Source organism: Sipha flava, unplaced genomic scaffold, assembly GCF_003268045.1.
Source record: "Sipha flava isolate LNK unplaced genomic scaffold, YSA_version1 213_pilon_pilon, whole genome shotgun sequence".
In the NCBI taxonomy this organism is placed as follows: domain Eukaryota; kingdom Metazoa; phylum Arthropoda; class Insecta; order Hemiptera; family Aphididae; genus Sipha; species Sipha flava.
In genome coordinates, this window is record NW_020272828.1 from 493,583 (window position 1) to 515,848 (window position 22,266).

The following is a 22,266-nucleotide window of genomic DNA, read 5'->3' on the forward strand; positions in this document are numbered from 1 at the left end:
TCCGGCGAACCGCCGGCAGTGTCTAGCGTCCGCGCGCGCCGGCACTTCGGCCGCGGTCCGCCGCTGCTGCGCACCCACCGGGTAGGTGAACCCGCCGTTAATGTTGGGACCGATGACGAATTCGGATCAGGCGTCAAGAAGCACTCCTATACTTCTCTTCAGATCCATATAATCTATAGTAATTGCAGTTAAATACCGTTTGATTTTATTTTCACATATTTCAGCACCCCCAATATTTGGGCTCCAGTTGCGGCCATGGTATCAAGAACTTACGCGTGCCCAACACTGTACGGACACACGTTAGCTTACAGTGACATGATGTACTAGGTAGGATCGTACATCGAATTCTGAGATACTGCAACGTTATCCCGTTTGTATTTGCGACGTGTCGCGTTTAGAGATTGTGACACCCTCCTCGGTCATATTGTTACATCATATGTGCATTACATTTATTTTGTGTCGTAACTTAATTTTATTTCGGTGTAAGGATGATCATTATGAAGCATACTTTTTCAAACATGTTTTTGATTTATAAATTAATGTAAGATTAATTTTCGACGTTCAGAATACTTTAATGTGCGCTTCGAAAACTAGAAAAATCCTTAATCATAGTCAGATTTGATAGTGTGATATCACACAGAATGACAACAACTGACTCTTGACCTCATACAAACGTCATCTGTCTGCTTCAATTACTGTGTTCTATAGCTCAAATCATTGAATTTATTCAATCATTCAATTATTAATTGTTAGTCTGAATATCTGAAGTTGTTTTTATAACTAATAGTAATAAAATTATATAAAAAAAATTAAAAACCTGGTGATGTAACATATAGTTTGCATTTTTCTACAAATATTTAATATCTTCCAAACATTTTTCATAAGCCTAAAACTAGTGCAGTTATAACTATGATGATCACCTCTCCTATTATGTATTTAGATCTTACATTTCACTTTATTAATAACAATTTTAACTGAATTCTAGTTGGGTTTCAAAATTGAAATCTCTGTACTGAATGAGTATTATTTTAAACAGTGCTCGACTTGTGGGAGGGCATGAGGAGACTGAGTACTTCAATCAGATATTCTAGCATACCCCTACTATTTTTTCAATGGAGGACGCATGGGACATTACTTGGTTTTTAATATCAATTTTTACAAAATTACAAAAAGTTAATATTTTTTATAAACAATAAACCATTTACAAAATGTATAGGTGAGGTGTACCTAAGTATTAGTTTTTGGTACAGCGGTACATAATAAATGATAAAAATCAAACATTAACTTCGATTATTTTTGTTAGTATATAGTGTATACTAGATATATACCAGGAATGGGCAACTCAAAGTTATTAAAGAGACAATTTTTTAAAAATTAAAATCTAGCGGGTCATAGCTTGGAAAGCAAAAAAAAAGTCTTTTAAAATATGCATTTTAATTATCATTTATATACACGGAAATAATAAATTCAACACACACGACCACACGACACGAATGATACGAAGAAACTGATATATTTAAATAGTTCGGTACATACAGCTATAGTTGAAAGCTATACGTATACATATTATACATTATATTTAGACTTTTAACGATGTTTAATATCAGATAAACATTATTATATTGATAGACCATAAACTTTAAAATTCTATGATGTAACTTAAAAATATAGCACGGGTCAGATAAAAAAACTCACTCCGTTGTCCACAGTAGCCCACCCCAGTTATATACAATCGCATAATGTGTAAAATAAAAAATAAAAATCTTCCACGATCAGTACAATACAGCAGTACTTATAGTTAATATCATACAAGGTTGGATTTGAAAAACAAACTTTGATAACTTGATTCGAGAACATCTCTCATTATATGGGCATGATCGGTGGTATCGATACGACTACGGTCGAATAACGCGAAATACTTTCTTGGGAAAATCGTTATGAGTTGTGAAATTCGTGAAAATATTACTGTCATGTACTCATGGGTCATATTTCTAACTTATAACCCGAATTGAAAATAAAATGTTCTAATTTTTTAAAATACCGTGAAAAATAGAAATATAAAGTTAATAGAGTTTTAGAATTTTGAAGATGTATACCTACATATTTCTTCTTATTTTTTCCTCAAGGATGATTGGTTGTGGCCTTAGCAAATCTAAAATTTTCTGCCGTCAACACAACATTAATAACAGGTATTACCGTTATTTAATGAAATTATTCGAGCAGAAGTTACGTTTTTGTTAAATCATTACACATTCGGAATACAATTTAAAATTGTGTACTTAATTAATTCTTCTACTTGGTTTTTCTTAATTCAAGCACTGCATGTGTCGTAAGTATTATGTATGATTCTCGATTTATATACAATGCCGTATTTAGAAATTTGACGCTCCAGGATAACTACAAAATGCCGCCCACTTTGGAGGATTTATATGTTATAGATATAGACCTTGCAGTGCATACGAATAATACAACGATTTAGGTAACACGAATTTTTTTTAAATAAAATTCAATTACTGAATTTGGATTTTTGCTGTTACATTATATATGACTGGGCTATAAGTAATACCAATAAAAACCACATAATTAAAATTATTATTATTTTATTAACCCTTTGTTTCTGCTTATTTCCAGTACTTATACATTTTGTGCCCAAATTTCAATTTTCCAATTAATTTTAAAGCAACTTTGATTCTTATATAGTTTTCTTTAATTTTGAAAATTATTGAGAGTTGAATTAATTTATGATTAATTTATTAAGAATATAATTAATTTCATTGGGCAATAGACATCTGTATTATTTTTATGGTTTTGAGTGAACTATGTAAACTTATAACAAATTGTTTATTATTGGAATGTAATAATGTTTAATTAAAAATATCTATAATGAACTCCCTTTTTGTCTGTCGGCATTCTTCTTGGCGGTCATCACTCACCCGCGAAGCGAGTCACCGCTCTCTAATTCACTGGGTTTCCCTACTTTAAGGTGACCAATCCAGCTGGGTCGAAAGGCCAATCACCTGAACAAGACGCTTCCGTTTAACGTCAAACGCTTCGCAACGCATGAGAGCACTCTTTCTTTACGTACTCATCGAATGGTCCTCAATGGAAAGTACCCAACCGACGGGACGTGGCCGGTATGACGGAAGAACCGATTGAAACAGCCGTGCCCCGTCGGTGATCTCTGAATCTCTGCGTGAGGTGAATAGTTATCACCCCACGTCACTGGCCGTCAGGTTAATCAGGACAGTGCGAGCTAACGGTCGTTACAATTTCGTGTATCACTGTGCGATTCGCGCTCGCGCTGCCACTGACGTCCCGACGCAGACCGATGCTAAAGCGTCAACTCCTTGCCAGCCATAAGGAAAGTGTAAATTATAAATACAAAGCAAGAATCATACATTAGACATCCTTTACATGGAGATAATCACAAAGGGAGCCGACTTAAATATAGGAGAAATTTCCTGTAAACAACAATCAGCTTAACACAAACACTTAAAACGACAAGGATTGACCTATGGAAGAAGGAATTGAAACGATATATCTCACACTATGGAAATACCCAAAAGAAAGCTTACCATAGGGTAGTAACTTGACATGGAAGATGTTAAAGAGACTACGAATCGAAATTGCAAGAACAGCAAGTAATATGAAAATATGGAGAATAAAAGAGTTAGGTAAATACGACTGCGGTTAAGAACAAGACGCAGACCATTTAATTGAGTATCCACTAATACCGACTAAATTCCGGAAGGATGATGTTATGACAATCATTGACATCTCAGACAAAGCAACACAGATTGCCGTTTACTGGCAGACGAAAAGAATATGAAGAAAAAGCTATTAAAGTAGCTGCTTGTTGGCACAGGAAAGAAGTATGAAGACCGACACGAAAAGAAAAAGATTAGAAATATTACAATTTTTCATATTATAATTGTATAGTTCATGATTATTTCTTTATCGATAAGCGATCAAACCGGTAGACGGTAAACAAAAACAAAATAGTATTCCAGCAATAAATACTAAAAATAAAATTGGCCGTCATCACAATATCAATTACAAAAAAGAAACGTGATAAACCAAAATACCCAATACTCCTATTCCATATACATATACATGTGTACAAGGTACGTATGTACTTATTTACGCCCAGGACATTAGTCCATTACCAATGTAAATTGGAATAAACTTACTCTTATAAACGCAAGAAAATTATCTTTAGACAATATTTTTCCCTCGAAAATAAAGTGGGGGTGCTAATTGAGAATCTGGAGGTGCTGAGTATCCTCGCATGTGTACCAATACCTGGAAGTTGCTGAAGTTCACCATCAGCCGGGTCAGGGCCGTCATGACATGTCTGGCCTTGTCAGCCGCGGCTCTCGAAAGTGCGCCTCGTACTACGATCCTTTTCTGTTGTGCACTCAAATACTTTAGGGTCGTGCACAGCTAGATGATCAGATCCTGAATCCATACACTCAGATCGGTCGAGATATAACGGACCTTGAATACCAAAAATTGTAGCCCTAATCACCGGATGGGCCCAACGACCATCTCCAGTGCCGCGTTTACATGGTTTTGCACCACCGCTACCAATGTGTCTCCTATAACCCTATATGACCTATATAAGCCCTTAGGGGATCATTCCAGTTGTCGTCAGACAAGTGCAGAGTCTGCGTGTTCAGGTACGAGCCCAAGATCCGTCGGAGACACGCCGAGAAACCTATACGTAAACGCCACGTACACCACTACTCAATCAAAAGAGCAGAACGCGTTCCGGATGTCGAGGCTCACGGTCATTGTATCACTGTACGAAGGGAAGTATTTAGAAGGAAGCGAGTGGGTACCATCGCCCCGGGCGACACATTTTTTTGGAATCAAAGGGCAGCAACATTTTTTTGTAACCATCATCTATTGAAAGATTTTAACATTTAAGATTTTGCACAGTGACCACATGGTGATTTTTATTTTCATGACAATATTATCAAAAGTTAAATATATAAATATTTATAAATTATAACTACAGCTAGCGTTATCTAAAATTAAATATTATACAATTATCAAATAGGAACAACTGCTATCGAAATACGATGATTTTCTATAAATACTTTTCTAGGAAAATAAAACAATGATTATTGAATATTCTTCCAGGGGATTTTTTTTGATTCAAGAAACATTTTTAATGCTAATTTATTATTATTTTATTAATCAGAATTATTTTTAATACTTTTTTTTATATTTATAATTTTATAAAATATTTGTGCAAATGAAAGTTTTGTATACAAACATAAAATATAAGTGCATATTTGTACTTTTTTAAGCGCATAAATGCATGCATATTTAAAACTTTTTAAGTGCATTAAGTTCCGTGCCCTAGTAATGAATAATGATGTCATAATGATAAACAAAGCACATGAAACGTTTAAATTTACCCAATTAAATAATAACATAAAAGATAGTAAAACATTAATTTATTTACCCATCTTATAAGCTATAAGTTAACTATCAATAGGTTTTATGGAATAATAATATAAATCTAATTTTTTTTATTATTTGTATATTTAATACTTTATAGAACTTATTTATAAAAACATAAAATTGTATTTAAAAAATAATGTACCGTAGTTAGGGGTGAATAGGAACGATTTTAACGGTTTTTTATAGAGTATGAGCTCAATTTTTGTGGTATTGATATCATGAAAATTGTTTCATAAACATTACATTTATAGAAATATATAATATACCAAAAATAGTTTATAAGGTTCGCATAATAACGATTGTCATAAACCGGGAAGGAACCAGTGTATTTCAACTTTTAATAAACTGTGAATGTGTTTTTAAAAGAGAATATTATTTGATTTTTGACTACAAAATAGTAAATAAAAATAAACTATTTACCGATTTTACCATTTGATCATCGGACAAAGAATTGCCGACTTTTTAAAATTTCTTAGAGTGGGCATTTGCCATAGTCTACCCCCCCCCCCCCCCCCCCGAATTACGTTCCTGACCTGGGGCGTCAAAACGCTATATTCGTCTTTGACTGAACGACGCTCATTTTTTTAGCGACCAATAACCACTGTTGCAAACTAATAAACAGGTATCTAGTAAATAACATATCGGATTTCAAGAGAAACAGGAATAATTTTTTTAAAAGTACTGAATTATATCTTTGAGCCACATGTACTAATAATTTATTATTCACATACACGTTTAGCACAAGTAGTGCAAAATAGGTAATTTTCCTATTATGGACATTGATTTATTATATACAGTTAAAGAACTTATAGGCTTTCAAGATTTTACCACTCACATTTAGTTTATCATACACAGACTTGCTTCTTGACAGCTGTACTGAAACATGTCAAAGCAATAGTTCCCTTTTGTGAAATATAAATAGTTTATATGATTGATATGTTTTCAAGCATTTTCAAAAATAGTCCAAGGGAATTTTTATGTGTACTCCACAGATATTAATAACATAAATAACATTATTTGTCCACAATTGATCTATTTTTTTGTATTTTTAAATGTTGAACTATGAATATAATTCTCAATAAGGTTACAGTTGAATTTACATTTGCAATAAGTTATTATCAGGGCTCTTAACTGAAAGCTCTAAAAAATTTGTAATAAGCGCTATAAAATGTTCTAAAAAATATTCATATGAGCGCTTAAATATGCACTAAAAATACTCAAATATCCAAAAAAAAATTAATACTATGTATATAACAAAAATTTGCCTTGCTTCATTAAAAAAACTTATGATTGCTTGTTTATGGATCATATCGCTATATGATATAAATAAACATATAAAATATGAAGAATTAGTTAATTAACATAAATTAATTACAAATATAAATAACATGACTAAACATAATTAGTTACTTATTATTATTAAAAAATAAATATTTTAAAGGCTACAGAACTGAAAAAGACTTAAAAAAAGCAAAATAACACTTACATTTCGAAAAATATGCAACATAAAATTTCATATTCAACTTCTTAGTTATCCGAAACAAATTTATAGCTCACATAGGCATCTCTAAAACTTCTCAAAATAAAAAAAAAAAATGGAAATGCTAGAAATTATGAGCACTGGTTATTAATAATAACTTGATACACGCAGTGAGCCAAAATATATTACAAAACATTTAATTGATTAATGAAAAAGACTGTATTGAGTAAGCACATAGGAAATTAAATTTGTTTTATGTATAAAAAGTCTTTAAATGACTAACTTTTGACACTCATATTAGAAAGAATAACAACTTTAAATAACTAAATTGAATCATTGTATAAGAATATTTATAAATATAATAGTACTAAAATAAATATGGTTCATTATATTAACAATATTAATGTATAAGCATTGTTTTAAATTACAATTTATAGTTTCACATTATTTTCTTTTAATAAAATTACACAAAAAAAGAAGATAATTTGATATAATCAATTAAAATGTTTTATTCATACTTATACTATAGATTAAATAAATTTAATCTATGCTAGTATACACAATATAATTAAGTGTAGGATTCTACTTGCAGTTCATCATTTAATTTTATTTATTATTAATATTTTAAATTTTACAATGATTTTAATCTTCTAATGTGACATTTTTGAATAAATATGACATGGATTCTTTGTTGTGAATTCTGCGAATAGCCTCTGATAGCAAAATACTAATATCTACAGTTTTGATTTTATGACATTGCATTTTTTGAATTTCATGAGGAATTGTGTTAGTAACAACAACCTAGAAAAGACACATTTTAAATATTTATTTAATTAAAAATATATTTTAGGTAAATATGATATATGTATTGATTACTTCATCAATAGGTGAAGCTTCAATAAGTCGTGGAGCATCAGAAGATAAAAGACCATGAGTTGCCAAAACATAAATTTTATAAGCACCACGTTCTTTTAATACTTCAGCAGCAGCTACAAATGATGCAACATCGTCTATCATATCATCCTATAAATAAATATAATACTTGAAGTACCTATTAGTTTTTAAATAATAATATATTCTTTGCTAACCACCATAATAGCTATGCGACCACCAACATCTCCCACAACATTTATGGGAGGTTTTTCTTTGGCAGGATGCTGGGGTACACCAACTCCAACATCCATTGTTCTTGAACGAGAAGTTGATGGTGGAGGAGAATTTCGCCCATCAACCATATCAGAATCAGACTCTTTCTGTTCTCCGTGAATGACAGCAATTCCTAATCGTAAACGTTCAGCATAAGATGTAGCTTTTTTTGCTGATCCAGGATTCCTTGCAACTATCACAGCATTACGATAATCAGGAATCTATTGAAAAAAATAAATAAAATAACATTTGTTTATTCTTTATTAAGTGTATTATTTTTTTAAACATTGATAAGTGGATCCATTTAAATTAATAATAGTAATTCTAATTTAAGCGACCTACACTTTCTTGAATGTATTGCAAAAGGAATGGGGATGCTCTTAAATTATCGACTGGACACTCAAAAAAACCTTGAATTTCTTTTTGATGAAGATCCATAGTAATAACATGAGTTAAGCCTGATGAACACAACATTTTTGCCAAAAGTTTGGATACAATAGAACCACGTTTTCGCATTTTACCTTAAATAAAATTAGAAGTAGATTATTCATGAAACTTTAAATTGTAATTATTTTAATACATTGTTTACTGTAAGGAAGATAAGGAATAACTCCCACAATGCTTTTGGCTGAAGAAGTTTTGCATGCATATGCCATGATCAAGAGCTCCATTATATTATTATTTACATCCCTAAAAAAATTCCATAGATTTAAATTTTAAAATAATTAGCATCCTAATAATAGTAAACAACTAAGTATTCAACATGGTTATATATGACATGTTAAACTATATACATTATAAAGACATTTTTAATTGATGATAGATTTATAAATAGGAGATTAATTATTTTGAAATCAAATTAAATTAATACCATTTACATTATGATACAAAATTGAACTATGATAAATAATTTATTACTGTAATGGTTAAAATTTATAGTTAATTACCAAATATGTATAATAGGAAAAATTAAATTCATAATATAATAAAATGTTAATCAGAACTGACATGGTTATATTTAATCTTCAAATATAATATTGTAGTGAGTTTATAGTTTGAAATTTGATAAATTAGAATTTTCGATATATTATAGAAATAAATCTTATAATTTTTTATACATTTTAATTTACTTCTACACAATTTAAAATTCAATTTTTTTTTCGCTTTTCTATAACTTAGTTATAGAAATCGAAATGTTTTAAGTAATGGTTTTTCTTAAAAAAAATATGTATTTATACAACACATCTGAGTTTAAATAAAAATGGATAGAACATAGAACTTAAAACAATTGTAATCAATTAACAAAATATGTAATATGATAAGAATAGTTAATATTGAACAAGTTTAATTAGCCATAGAGTGTGATATTTGTAGAGCCATAGTGTTAAATTTAATAAGTATTAAGAATATAAAATGTTATTTGTAAAGTGCATCAATCATAAGCTCTCTTTAAATAAATTTAGCTGTAATAAATGTCAAATGGCAAACTATTTACATTTAATATTTTAATATGTTATGAAACAGAAAATAATGCAATATAATAGTATTTAAAATAATACAAATTAAAAAATTAGTATGTATTATATTGAATATTTTTATGTATAAAAATATTTAGGGTTAAGAATCAAGCAATGATTGATTTGAAACTTAAGACACCATTTATTTGCTAATAAAAAAAGTTTAATTTATATTTATATGTAAAAGTAGACATTTAGTTTAATAAAAAGGCCTCACTTTTCTTAAACTGTTATCTTAAAGCGCACAAAGTTAATTCATTTGTAAATAAATGATAAAATAATGCAGTACACAAAACCATTATGTTTTAAGTAAAGAACAAGTGTAAATAAAATCATTTTTAACATAAAAGTAACCAGAAATAATTTAATATTTAGAAAATATGTAATGTCCATTTAAAATGGTAAATCAAAAAAGACTGGTATAATTAATTGAATCAAATTAAACATTAATTTGAAAAAATAACTTAAGATCTAAATTTAACCATGATGTATTTCTAAATATTTCCTTATAACTTATTCGTAGGTAATTATAAAAGACATATTACTTATTGATGAAAGTGTTTATTTTTTTATTTTTATTGATAAGAAGTAAAATGGTAGATAATTCAAAGATATTAACTCAAAAAATACTAAATTTCTTAGGCAATTTAGTTTCAATAAACTGTTGCAAATACATTATTTTTGTAAACATTTTTATAATAGTAAACTATACTTACTTTGAACCAGTTTGAACAATATAAATATCCTTTCCACGCACAGAATCACTTATTTGGACAGACGTTTCTCGATTTGTGGTGTAAGAAACAGCGCATCGGGCAGGTTTTACACCAAGTCGACTATGAATAAAATTAAGTAATATTTCATAATATTAAATAATACCGTTTCTTATTTACAGTGATAAACTGAAGTATAGTCTAATAATAATTACCGAGCAACCAAATTGGCTAGTTCGAGGTGCGAATTTCCACTTATTATCATAATATCCGTTGATGTGGTAATGTCCATGGTGAGCAATATTATACCTTTATTTTTCTTAAACTTCAAAATTGACGACTCCGCGGATTTCCTACAAAAAAATTATAGGGCAAGGCGGTACGACTATAAGCTATAACCAAGACGTAGAAATGAAATGTATGCACAACATTCAACAGCAAGGTACCTATGATCGATTTAAAAATATTAATTTGATAAGCGAATTTATCAACATTATCGAGAACACCAAAGACATTGTAATATTTATACTTAGGGATAGTGTTGTTACGGTGGGCGCCTGGCGACGGCTACTTGTTGAACACTATACCCTCAAACCATGAGTGTATTAAAATAATTTTCATCGTTCCCGGCACGCATTTAGATACATCTTACAGTCCGCGGTTCCCGGCACGCTATCGACGATCACCTTAAAACTTCACCTTTTGATAAAACGCTTTTCTGCGGTTAGGCAACGTTTTTAATGGCTACTGACAAGCGACGTTCATGCGCGTACGATGAATATATATTGCACGATTTATATTTTTGATATTTATTGTTGCATGGTTCTACAACACTTATTCGCATTTGTATTGCGTTCAGTATCACGCGGACTTCGTCCGTGACAGATGATTATTCTCTGTTGCTCGTAATTCAAAATTAAATATTTATCGTTTTTTATTACACAATATCGTGTTCGAATTCAAAACTGCGATCGTTTAATAGAAGTTTGGCGGTGTGGTTGTGTCACATAAAGCGAATTATTGTTCGCCGCGGAATGAAAATTCACCGGCTTAGGTCGGTTTCTTTTATTTCGGAGTACGCGCCCGCTCAAGTTCATTGAACATTTTTGTTGATATCATGATGTAATAATTTATTGTATCATGGTCGATTTAATCCTATTGATTCCAATACGGTCATTTTTTTTATTTTACTTTTTCATTAATTAGCCGAATCGCTGTCGAACACGTTTTTATCTCTAGATAAAAATACACGTGCTGCATTACGTACTGATACACATATTGCACTGCGATAAAGTGTGTACTTCTATTGTACTTAAATTATTATCCATCCGCATGTTAAAATATATAATACGTATATGATGTGTTTGTAGAATTTCCTAATTTCCCCTCACGTGGACATTCCATGGCGTGTACTTAGGGACGTTGCGATACTACCGATACCAATAAAGTATCGATACTTTTCTTTCGATACAAGTACTTTTTGTATCGATACCATGATCTAGATACTTTACTCGTATCGATAAAAAAATACTGGTATCGAATGAATAGTTATTTTTTAGTAAAATGGTTTGCGCGCGTGGTGCAAGATTTGTTTACATAAATCAGTCATCCCACTATAGTCTATACTAGGGGTGGCGAATCTATGGCACGCTGACCAAATTTTAATGGCACGAGCAAAAATTGAAATCATTAAAAATTTTACACAAAAAAAAAAATTATACTGTTTAAAAAATGTTGATTATAAGAAATTCAAAGAGACAAATGATGTATTTTTTTATATTATTTATATTTTATTTATATAATTCATTATATAATATTATAATAATTATAAATATATTTTATGGATTTTAAAAATGACAATATTCCTTATGCTTTCATATTCGTCGTCAACTTATGTTTGTGAAAGCCATAACAAATTAAATAAAATTGAAGGAAATACATTTTTCGACCAATGAAACGATTGCTGCTTGTATTTCACTAGGAATTACAAAAATTTAACAAAAATAATGTAATATATCTGTAATTTTATTTTTATTCTTAGAAAATATCATTTTCTTTGGGCACGTAAACAATTTTCAAATCCTTAATTTGTAAAATTTGGCACTTGAACCAAAAAAGATTCACCACCCCTGGTCTATACTTTATACGATAATATTACACGGACCAGAAACTACAGTCGACAATACAATAGCGTTAATAGGTTTCCTCTTAATCGGAACGATTATTCATATAGGTCGTTTTTATATTTTACTCTTATCATGAATTTAATTTGATTAGATACGACGATACGACGAAGTAAAAGGAACAATACTTTTATTTCCATACTTACTCATATCGGTCCTTTCGTTTCGATATTTTCATTCGATTCGATACCAACTAAAGGTATCGATGCTTTTCTTTCGATACCACGTCCCTACGTGTACCGAACAACTGGTATACCCGTTCGCACGAGTTAGGTATGCACCACTGATCCGCGTCGGTCCGAGGGCCGCGGAGTTAAAGTTGCGGTCCCGCGTGCCGCGGTTGGTAAGCGATACCCGGAGTCAACCGCGTCAGCGGTTGCTGGCGGACAAAATCCGGTAAGTTGGTACGACGGCGGCGCGAGCGAGAACGTCGCGTAGTACACAACATGCCCACGCACGCGTTCCCGACGCCACTCTCCAATCGTTATACGGCGAACAATAAGTGACCGCGGCGGGGGCGGCCTGCTGGTCCCTTAGAGCTACGCGGGCGGGTAGGTACGCGAACGACCCCTGGGGACGGTCGGGGCGGAGAAGCGTTTGAAAAATCAATGCGCGTTATCAGCCCGCTCGCCAAAAGCTCCCGCACGTCTGATAACGCGCGCGCGATTTGTACATAAAAATAATAATAAACAAAATCCGCGAACGCACCACGACGACGTGCCGCCCCTACCCCGTTAGCGCTTCCGTTGTAGTTAGGTGCCGTTACATAGTTGTATTGTTACCAATACGTGTTACCAACACGCACGAACACGGTCTGTTTCCTTTAGCCAACGGAGGGTGCCGTTCGGTCGAGAGATAATATGGATCCGGGTCCGCAAGCTTACGGGGCCGGCAAGGTCGGCGGCGCGTTCAACGTCCAAAACTTTGTTCGGAAGCCGCACGTTTTTGTCAGACTGCTGTCATTGGTGAGTGCGTTTTTGTTGTTCCTGTAACGGTTTTCAATCTCGAGATCGGACGGCTTGCTCGGTAGGTACGTGCTCGTAGTCGACGTCCTCACTGTTCGCTGTCCGATGTCGTCTTTTCCGGGTTTCGTTTCTCGTCGGGCACCCGTTCACCGTCCCTTTATCCGAGTTGGACCCCGAATCAATATCTCTACACCGGCTGGGTCCCGGATTGCTTTAGGTATCTACATAACATAACACAACTACATTTGTTCAATTCCATATGTTTTTCTCGGTTAGTACGGTACTGCGTTGACATTTTACCCCAATTTCGGTTTGTACGGTACTGCGTTTCTATTGCGAATTCATTTCAAATCATTCCTTTTATTGGTAAAACAAAAATATATAATACCGAATGGATATTTATGTAAATGAAAAAATCAAAAATATTTGTTTTAAAGTTTTGCTTGAAAAAAATAAAAAAATTAAATAAACATATAAATATGGAAAAACATAAAATTGAAGCAGAACTTAATGCTGTTCTAAAATCAGGTTGTATAAGTACTATATTTTCAGTAAAATTAGTTATTTGAAATGTTGGTTTATGAAGAGGTTGGTTATAAGCAATTTTCGATTATTTTTATTATTAAATTAGTTATTCATTTTCGACCTCATAGAAAATAAGGTTTTTGGAACATCATTTAAACAACTATATATAACCCCAAAACCGTATAAAAAAAGTGTTGAAGTCCACGCCCCCGGAGCCCTCGTACGTTTTGGGCTCATAGTTTTATTTAAATTACATTTAGTGATAATTTGTACTTTTTATAGTACCTACAAGAATTTTTATATTTTATGATTTTCTTGTTTGAATTAACTGGTGTTGGGGCTCGTCATCCGTCCACCATGTTTACCACGATGAATATAGTAGGGGGGGGGTTACATAGCCATATTTTGTTATCACTGTATTTAAAGTAAAACTTTATAAGCATACTTATCAGTTGTATTTTATTGTAAATTATACTTAATATTCAATGTGAAAATACTGAATAAAAAATAATAATAAAATAATAATTTGTTACACAAAAATAAATTTCACATAAATAGCTAAGTTTTATTTGTAAATATAAATATTTAAAAAAATAATATTTTTTAAATGTTTTTATTACACTTAATTAAAAATATTGAAATTTGTTTTATTATATATTTTAATAATCTTAAAAAATTGTTTTCATTGGTGGAGGTCTACAACTATGTATTGGTATTAGCCCCTGAACCACTGAAGGTCAAAATCCGAGCTTGTGTAATCCAATATGTACTGAAAATATATCGAGGTCGGAAATAATGCAATTTAATATCATGTACTTATTCATATCATTCAAATGAACTCATTAAGCCCGCGTAGGAGTCTTGGTCGATCTTTTAGTGAAAATCAACATCAAGATGCAGTGTAAATTATTGATACTTTATTTTAGGCGTTAATTGTACGAAACATTAATCTTCTTTTGGTGCTATTATTCAGTTAAAATTCAAAGCACGCTCACCAATATTCTCGTCATAGCAAATCAATTGACGGCCATAAAACAAATATTTCATTTTTAATTAATGATTTTATTGAAACATTTTGAAATTAATGCCGTTTGATGTCCCAATTGTAATACTTGTTCACATAACCAATCTATTTAAATAATGAATAAAAATTAATAAATTTTATTACGAGTACTACTTCTGGTCTATCTCGGAAATAAATTTAATAATTTATCTAAACACAATTATTTATTATGGAACATTATGTAGGCAATTTCTAAAAATCTGTTTTGGTTGTTTAGTAATTGTATACTCGTAATGAACATTAGTGTCAATTTAGATGGTCCTCGCATAACGCATGACGTCGCGACCGCGAAAACAAGATAAGATAAATATGTCGTTTATTATCGATTGGAATAATGGAATCGTCAAACATTATTATACATTACCTCTAATGTATAATGTAATTGCTTGTTGTTTTGATGGTCTGGTAACCATAATACTCGACACTTGATGTGTATTTAATTATACTTATTTTTGGTTTGTGAACTTATGTTTGCTTGAAATGCAAAATAATGGAATAAAAAAAAATTATATTTTGGTGGATTAACCTCTATAAATACGCCACTGAAGCCACTTGAATGTCTTGAACCCAAAATCACAACGAACCGTTTTTATTGGAATAGTGAATAACCAACGGACATGGTGCAACTTACTCAGTTTTAGTAAAGACATTTACGTTTCCTTCATTTTGCCTTCATTGAGAACGGATTTCTATATTCAAAGTATTAGTTATTCATTTTAAAAATTATGGTTTGTAATTTAATAATTTATAAAGATCACACGGATAAAAATTCTCCAGACAATAGAACAATTAGTATTTACAAATGTATTAGTAAATAGGTTACTACGATTATAATATGATAGAATCTAATATTAATAATATAATAAGAATAACTAATGAGATTATCGATAGTTTTATTGAATTGTAAGTCTCGGCTACGACGTAGAGAATATTCATTTCTATACCATGGTCTCGGCATTGCTCATAGGCCACAGTTGTATAAAGTACAAAAAAATAAAAACTGTCTAATATTTAGTATTTATAATCAATGCAAATAATAATACCCTTATTTACGGTTCGCCTATGCCGCGTCGAGTGATGACGACATCATAGTTGAGAATTTTGCGCGGAATGATTATACGCACTAATAGGCATATATCAATTAACTCATTTGAAACAAATAAAAAGTTAAATTTTCACTCTCAAGACACGATTCTACTTTTAGCAGATACGTTTCTTATATTATTTTGATTTTAGTTTTAAAAAAAAACGTATAAATTCTCATTAAAATTTCCAAAGCATCGCTCATGATACAGTTTAAAGAATATTTTTGATTATTTAATTATTTCTATATGAAAAATTGTAATTTTTTAAATTTCGTAATCATTTATAATATAATATCGTCAACAATAATTAATAAATAAAATTAACATTAAATTAATAATTGATAAAATGTATTCTGATCGATACATTAACCAAATATTTGAAAAATCTTAATCCGTTTTCAAAACTAATGTCTGGTTATGTATTTTGGAGATTGTGTTATTTTCAATATAAAATGAGCTGGTGTAAAGGATCCTTAAATAAGTATGTTCAACAACATTTAAAAATAATTCATCTTACGATAAAGCACTTTCGGTTAGGTTATATTTCATTACGAGGAACAACTAACGAAGGGCTACTATTTAGCTACTATTTAACTAGCTTCATTTGACATTAAAACAATACCGGATTGTTTAAATTGTAACGATACCCAATTATGAACTGTGGCCGCAGAGAGGAGGTTGCAAAGATATTTATTTAATAATAGTGGAAAAAATTGAATTGATATTTAAAAATTTGATAAATAAAAAAATTATTTTTATTATAAAATAATTAAATAATTACATTATTTCCATGTTACTAGTCTGTTGACCTATGTAGTATGTATTTTTTATACTCAATAAATTACGGAAATGCCATAATTTTAAATATAAACTTAAGTCGTATGGCTATTTTAATTATTAGCAAAACATTTTTATCTATTGCTCAAAGACTTAGCTATAAAGTTATATCCATTACTACTTTTAGAGCGGCTATTTTTATATTTAGCGTTTTATTACATGGAGTTTGACAGAATGTTTTGGTTGGTATTGTTTGAATCTCTTTATTTTTTAGTAGATGATTTACTTAATATTTTACTCGTTCAATATAATATAATCGAAATCAATACTATCAAATATTCATATTCTTGCTTTACAAGTCATACTTGGATTAATAATGGTAATTTCAATTTAATATTTATTTTAAATATAATGGAATTATGAGGGACAAATACAAAAAAAAAAGTCAATGTGAAGTATAAATGTAAAATGTTTTTAAAATTCTTCGTCGGCGCGAGGAATGCACAGAAAGTGCAATCGCACAGAGCCTCGTACTTTTGGATAGGCTCTTGGGCCTCGCACATCTATTTTGTAGTATATTCATATTCGGGGCCTCGCGTTTACAATTTACACAGGACCTTGCAAATCATATCACCGGCACTGGTGCAATGTACCTGGAAGCTCTAAGGGACCACTAAAACCAAAATATAAAATTGTCCGTTACGTTATTTTTTATGTTCTTTTTTTCGAAATTTACTTATTAATTAAGGTACTTAAATATTTTTTTTTAGTTATTTAATACATCAAAATGTATTAAATAAATATATAAGTGTTATGTTGAACGAATGTTTTTTTAAGGGGTCTCTAATTGATATTTGCAACCTGGCTTCCTGAAACTTAGATCTCGAGGATTTATCGATTATTATAAACGTTATACTTATAAACTATAAGTTATAATATAATTGTAAGAATAATTAAAATATTCCTTACTTTTGATTTACCTATATTATATATGTATACTAATTTGTAATTAATATTAGTTACAATATTTCATTTGCTTGTTTTTTGTACAGCTATTTGGTTTGATCGTGTATTTTTGTGCATCATCGGGTTCGTGGACTACTGACACAAAAACTAACGAAGAAATATGCATGTTCAAGCTTAAGAGTTTTGGGTGTCACATTGGAGGTGTGGTGGGCTTCACGTCGGTTATCGGCGCAGCCGTATTTGTCGGCGGCGAGTATTATTTTGAAAACGTGCCGTCGGTGAAAAGTCGTAAGCATTACGTGCTCATTGACCTTGGATTCTCAAGTAAGAATCACGATGATAAGCTAAACTCTATCGGACTAGATTCTTGTCACGTATTAATAGCAGCGTGCGCGTTATTTTTAATTTATGATGGGATTAATTTGATCTTGTAGATATTTGGTTTTTACATTAGTTTCTATTTGTTATAACAGATCACAAATATTGCTGTAGGTGATACTTTGTTGTTGTTAAATATTAGTTTTTACTATTATTATCTGTTAAATCTTAAATAAAGAGGTAGCCCGAGTATGCGTGAAGGTATTCAACCGCTCCATTATTATCTTATTTTAATGATTTTTTTTTTGAAATGTATTATTTATTACGAACATCTAAAAGCATACCTAGGTAGTTCAATATTTTATTAGAATTACTCACTAGGCATATTTAAAAGTACAGTATTGATGTCTTCACATACATCTAAAATGCGTTTTGAATTTTATCACAATTTATTTGTAATTAAATTAAACCTGTAAAATGTATGAATCTTATACATTTCTGTGTATGTAAAAAATGTGAACCTATTAAAAGGTTTTGTATTTTATGGGTACAGTTAAATTTTACTTGATAAACCTGGTGTTAAGTTTTATGTCAATTAAAAACCAACATCAGATGAATCAATTAAATAATTTAATTTGTCAAAATATACCTACATTATTAAATATCTATTATATTATGTATCTGAATATTTTGAATTCGGTGTAAAATACGAAATCAATTGAGTTTACAAATTAAGTATTTACTGTAATGTTGCCTTTTACTTTATTTTGCCTCTATAAACATTTTTCCAGGTATAAAAAGTGTTTCAAAAGTGTGTGTGCAAATTAAATATTATAAAAGAATGGTAATTTTTAAAGAATTTAATTCTGAGATTTGTAAAAGTTTTTAAAGTTTTCATATCTTAAATATTACAGAAACGCTTCGATAAAGAACATAGGATCCCTATATTTAACCGGGTATTAAATTTCTACTGGAAAGATTTCTTTCTCAGTACCTCAAAAATCGTACTGTTTTAAAATTATCCAAAAACTTTATATTTCTCTAAAAACTTAGAATATTTATTGTTTAGTTACCTAGTCTAATTATTTAGTAATTATTATGTCATATTAAAAACAAAAATGCTGACCATATTTGGATTTAAAAACAACATTATTAAAATTATAATTTCTTCTTACATAACAAGTGTTTAATTTACAGGTCTTTGGTCGTTTTGGAATTTTTTACTTTTCTGTTACTTATCTAATGCCTGGAGTGATACACCTGACTTCCCCGAATCAATTAGCACTGCCAATCCAACCACTGCCATTTATTTTGCATTATTTGCTATTTTTTCATGGGTATGTACCTATATCGATATAATTCTATCAATGCATTTTTAAAAATGCTTGTAACATTTTTTAATTAAATGATTTTTCATGGGGTGCTTCCGCATATTTTTCATACCAAAGATATCAAATGGGTGTAGATCCAGCATTTGTATCATCATTTGAAGCTGACCAATTTGGAACGTATGATGAAGCCCAAAATAACAGCAACCATGAATCTCCATTTAATAAACAGATGTCAGGTATGTACCTATTACAACATATTAACAATTTACTTACATACTGGTACTTAGTAATCCCAAACAGAAATAACATAAATAAATAAAAATGTATTACTAATATAATTATTTTATTCAATTATGAGCGAGATATATATTATTTATGGTGAGACGATTGTTTTACAGTGGAATACTAATTGTATCAATTTATGTATATGTTAGAGAAAAATTATTTCTATCAAATTGAAGTCACTACTTTTATATGAAAACATTTTTTTCAAAAAAAAATGGAATTAATTAGAAAATTACCATTCATTGATAATAAAATCTTCTGGTATACATCTTGCCACTTTTATTACTTTGTGTGTTTGTGTTTATATTTTCTTTACTAGCTACAGCAGTCTATGAAAGGATATAATTTATTTTAATAAAATATATAAATAATTTATAAATTTTATCTTTCAGGTGAATATCAGAGTCAAGCTTATTAAATATATGATCATTTTCCAATTACGATTTTGAACTTGCGGAGAAAATGTGTTGTTACCATACATACCAATCACTTATTGCCATTAGTACTTATGGTTTAAATACTTCACAATAACTAAACACATTTAAATGAATAGTTAGTTGCGAGTAGTATCAATTTTTAAAATTTGTTTACGAAATTTATAATGGTTTAATAATTTATATAAATATATTTTTTTTTAAACATATTTATTATAATATTACATTTCTCTACTAATACTCTATACTCTATTGTTATTTTCCATTCATATAAAAATAAGTACATTTTAGTAAAAACTTGTGAAATATTTATTAGTGTTGTTAATAGTTTTTTTTTTTAAAAAAATTATTATATGGGTTGATAAAAGACAAAACTTATGTACGATACATTTTGGTCCAAAGTTAAATGATCAAATGCTTTGGGTTTGTGTAACATACATAAAGGTGTTCATGTATATTATTATAAGTTATTAAGTTACGTACAAAAACATTACTTTATAGTTCATTAAGTTAAATTATTAAGTTAAAAAAAAAATGTTTTCCATATGACAGGCAATATTAGAATTTAGTGTTAGAATTCATACATTATGTTCATTACTAAAACATAATGTTTTGCCGTATCAGTATTTTTTCGGTAGATATATATTATATTATATATTATTATATATAAATTAATCAAATAATTCACTAATAAAAAAATATATATATATATATATATATATATATATATATATATATATATATATAAATTAATCAACTATTAATATTAATATTATTATATTAACAAGTGTTAACACGTATATATATATATATCTATATACATATATTTTTTTTCTTGAAATATATTTAAAGTGATAAGAAGTATATATACTTATGGGTTTATTATATTCACTTTAATTAAAATCAAATTGTTTTATAGTTCATAAGACATAAAATATAAAATTCAGATTTAAATTTATAGTGCGACTGTAATATGTATTGATAACTTATTAATATTTATGCATGAATGTTATTTATTAAAATTAGGAAAAACAAGAATGTGCAATTAAAAGAATGAGACCTATTGACTAAATAAAGTTTAATTATTTCAAAATATTTTTAAAAATGTAGTGCTTTAGATAAAAGTTTCGTAAAAAACCGATTATGTTTAACTTAAAATGTTGACTTACTCTCATTTCATCAATTTTGAAAAAAAAGAAATATGTACAAAAATTGTTAAAAAAAAAAAAAATCTATAAGAGTATGTAGAAAAAAATGAGGATTGTCAATAAAAAAAAGTAAGTTGTGTTGAGCAATGTTTGTACCATAAGTGTTAAAAATTCGAAAATTGTAAAAAAATGTATATTTATTTCATTCTGAATTATTCATTTCAATTCAATGTTACATATATGAGAAATTTAGTGATACTTGAAATTGTAATCACACTGTATACATAAAAGGTTTAAAGTAAGCACTGATTGACAATGGACTAATTATAATTATCATATTTTTTTATAGATACAATTTACTTAAATCTAAAAGTATCGTGATTTATATAAAAAAAAATTAAAGTAGTGGAGACTATATTAGCAAGTTTCAAAGCTCTTAGAGAAAATGAGCTCTTACCGGTTATAGACTTCAAGAATAGTGCAGCAAAAATATCATTATTTTGTGAATATGAAAATTGATTTGAACTAAAAGCTCAAGACGTAAAATATTATAATTAATAAGTCATATATGAACATAATATCAATTAACTGATGTCTTAGTAAGAGAGAGTCTGAGTTAAATAATAAATTTTGAACTAGCATAAAAGAGTCTTAAGAAATGGGTAGGTTCATCGTATGGAGAATTTTTTTTAAAATTGTAACTTGAACATAGTAAGATTTAATTAAGATGCATGAGTGGATAACGACGATTGATATCAAATTACTGAAGCATATTCAAAAACCAGTTGTACGAGGGAGTTTCATAAATTTATTTTGTAGTATCTAGTAGGTATAAGCATAAAAGTATACACCAAATAT

General features: G+C 29.6%; 2 protein-coding genes across 2 annotated transcripts; one reads left to right on the plus strand and one right to left on the minus strand.

Moving 5' to 3' along the window:
* Positions 1–7,484: 7,484 nt before the first annotated feature.
* Positions 7,485–11,066, minus strand: LOC112682874 (phosphoribosyl pyrophosphate synthase-associated protein 2). The gene is made up of 8 exons (XM_025553634.1): positions 10,858–11,066; positions 10,544–10,774; positions 10,332–10,451; positions 8,679–8,788; positions 8,441–8,619; positions 8,041–8,319; positions 7,829–7,975; positions 7,485–7,753 (listed from the first exon to the last, which is right to left on the minus strand). Exons 2-8 carry the CDS (start codon positions 10,618–10,620, stop codon positions 7,595–7,597), a joined length of 1,071 nt encoding a protein of 356 aa, XP_025409419.1. The 5' UTR covers positions 10,621–10,774; positions 10,858–11,066; the 3' UTR covers positions 7,485–7,594.
* A 1,964-nt stretch (positions 11,067–13,030) lies between these two features.
* On the plus strand, positions 13,031–20,748 carry LOC112682875 (synaptogyrin). Its single transcript, XM_025553636.1, has 5 exons — positions 13,031–13,476; positions 17,979–18,216; positions 19,408–19,547; positions 19,630–19,777; positions 20,219–20,748. The coding sequence occupies exons 1-5, from the start codon at positions 13,372–13,374 to the stop codon at positions 20,242–20,244; spliced, it is 657 nt and encodes a 218-aa protein (XP_025409421.1). The 5' UTR covers positions 13,031–13,371; the 3' UTR covers positions 20,245–20,748.
* The last annotated feature ends 1,518 nt before the right edge of the window (positions 20,749–22,266 follow it).

Bases quoted from the DNA above. Each gene is read 5' to 3' on its own strand.
- LOC112682875 (XM_025553636.1), top strand. From the start codon at position 13,372: ATGGATCCGGGTCCGCAAGCTTACGGGGCCGGCAAGGTCGGCGGCGCG. The intron at 18,217-19,407 runs GTAAGAATCACG...TTTAATTTACAG, and splicing joins CATTGACCTTGGATTCTCAA to GTCTTTGGTCGTTTTGGAAT. The intron at 19,548-19,629 runs GTATGTACCTAT...GATTTTTCATGG, and splicing joins TATTTGCTATTTTTTCATGG to GGTGCTTCCGCATATTTTTC.
- LOC112682874 (XM_025553634.1), bottom strand. From the start codon at position 10,620: ATGGACATTACCACATCAACGGATATTATGATAATAAGTGGAAATTCG. The intron at 8,620-8,678 runs GTATTAAAATAA...ATTTTATTTAAG, and splicing joins TCTTCCTTACAGTAAACAAT to GTAAAATGCGAAAACGTGGT. The intron at 7,754-7,828 runs GTAATCAATACA...TGTCTTTTCTAG, and splicing joins AAGCTTCACCTATTGATGAA to GTTGTTGTTACTAACACAAT.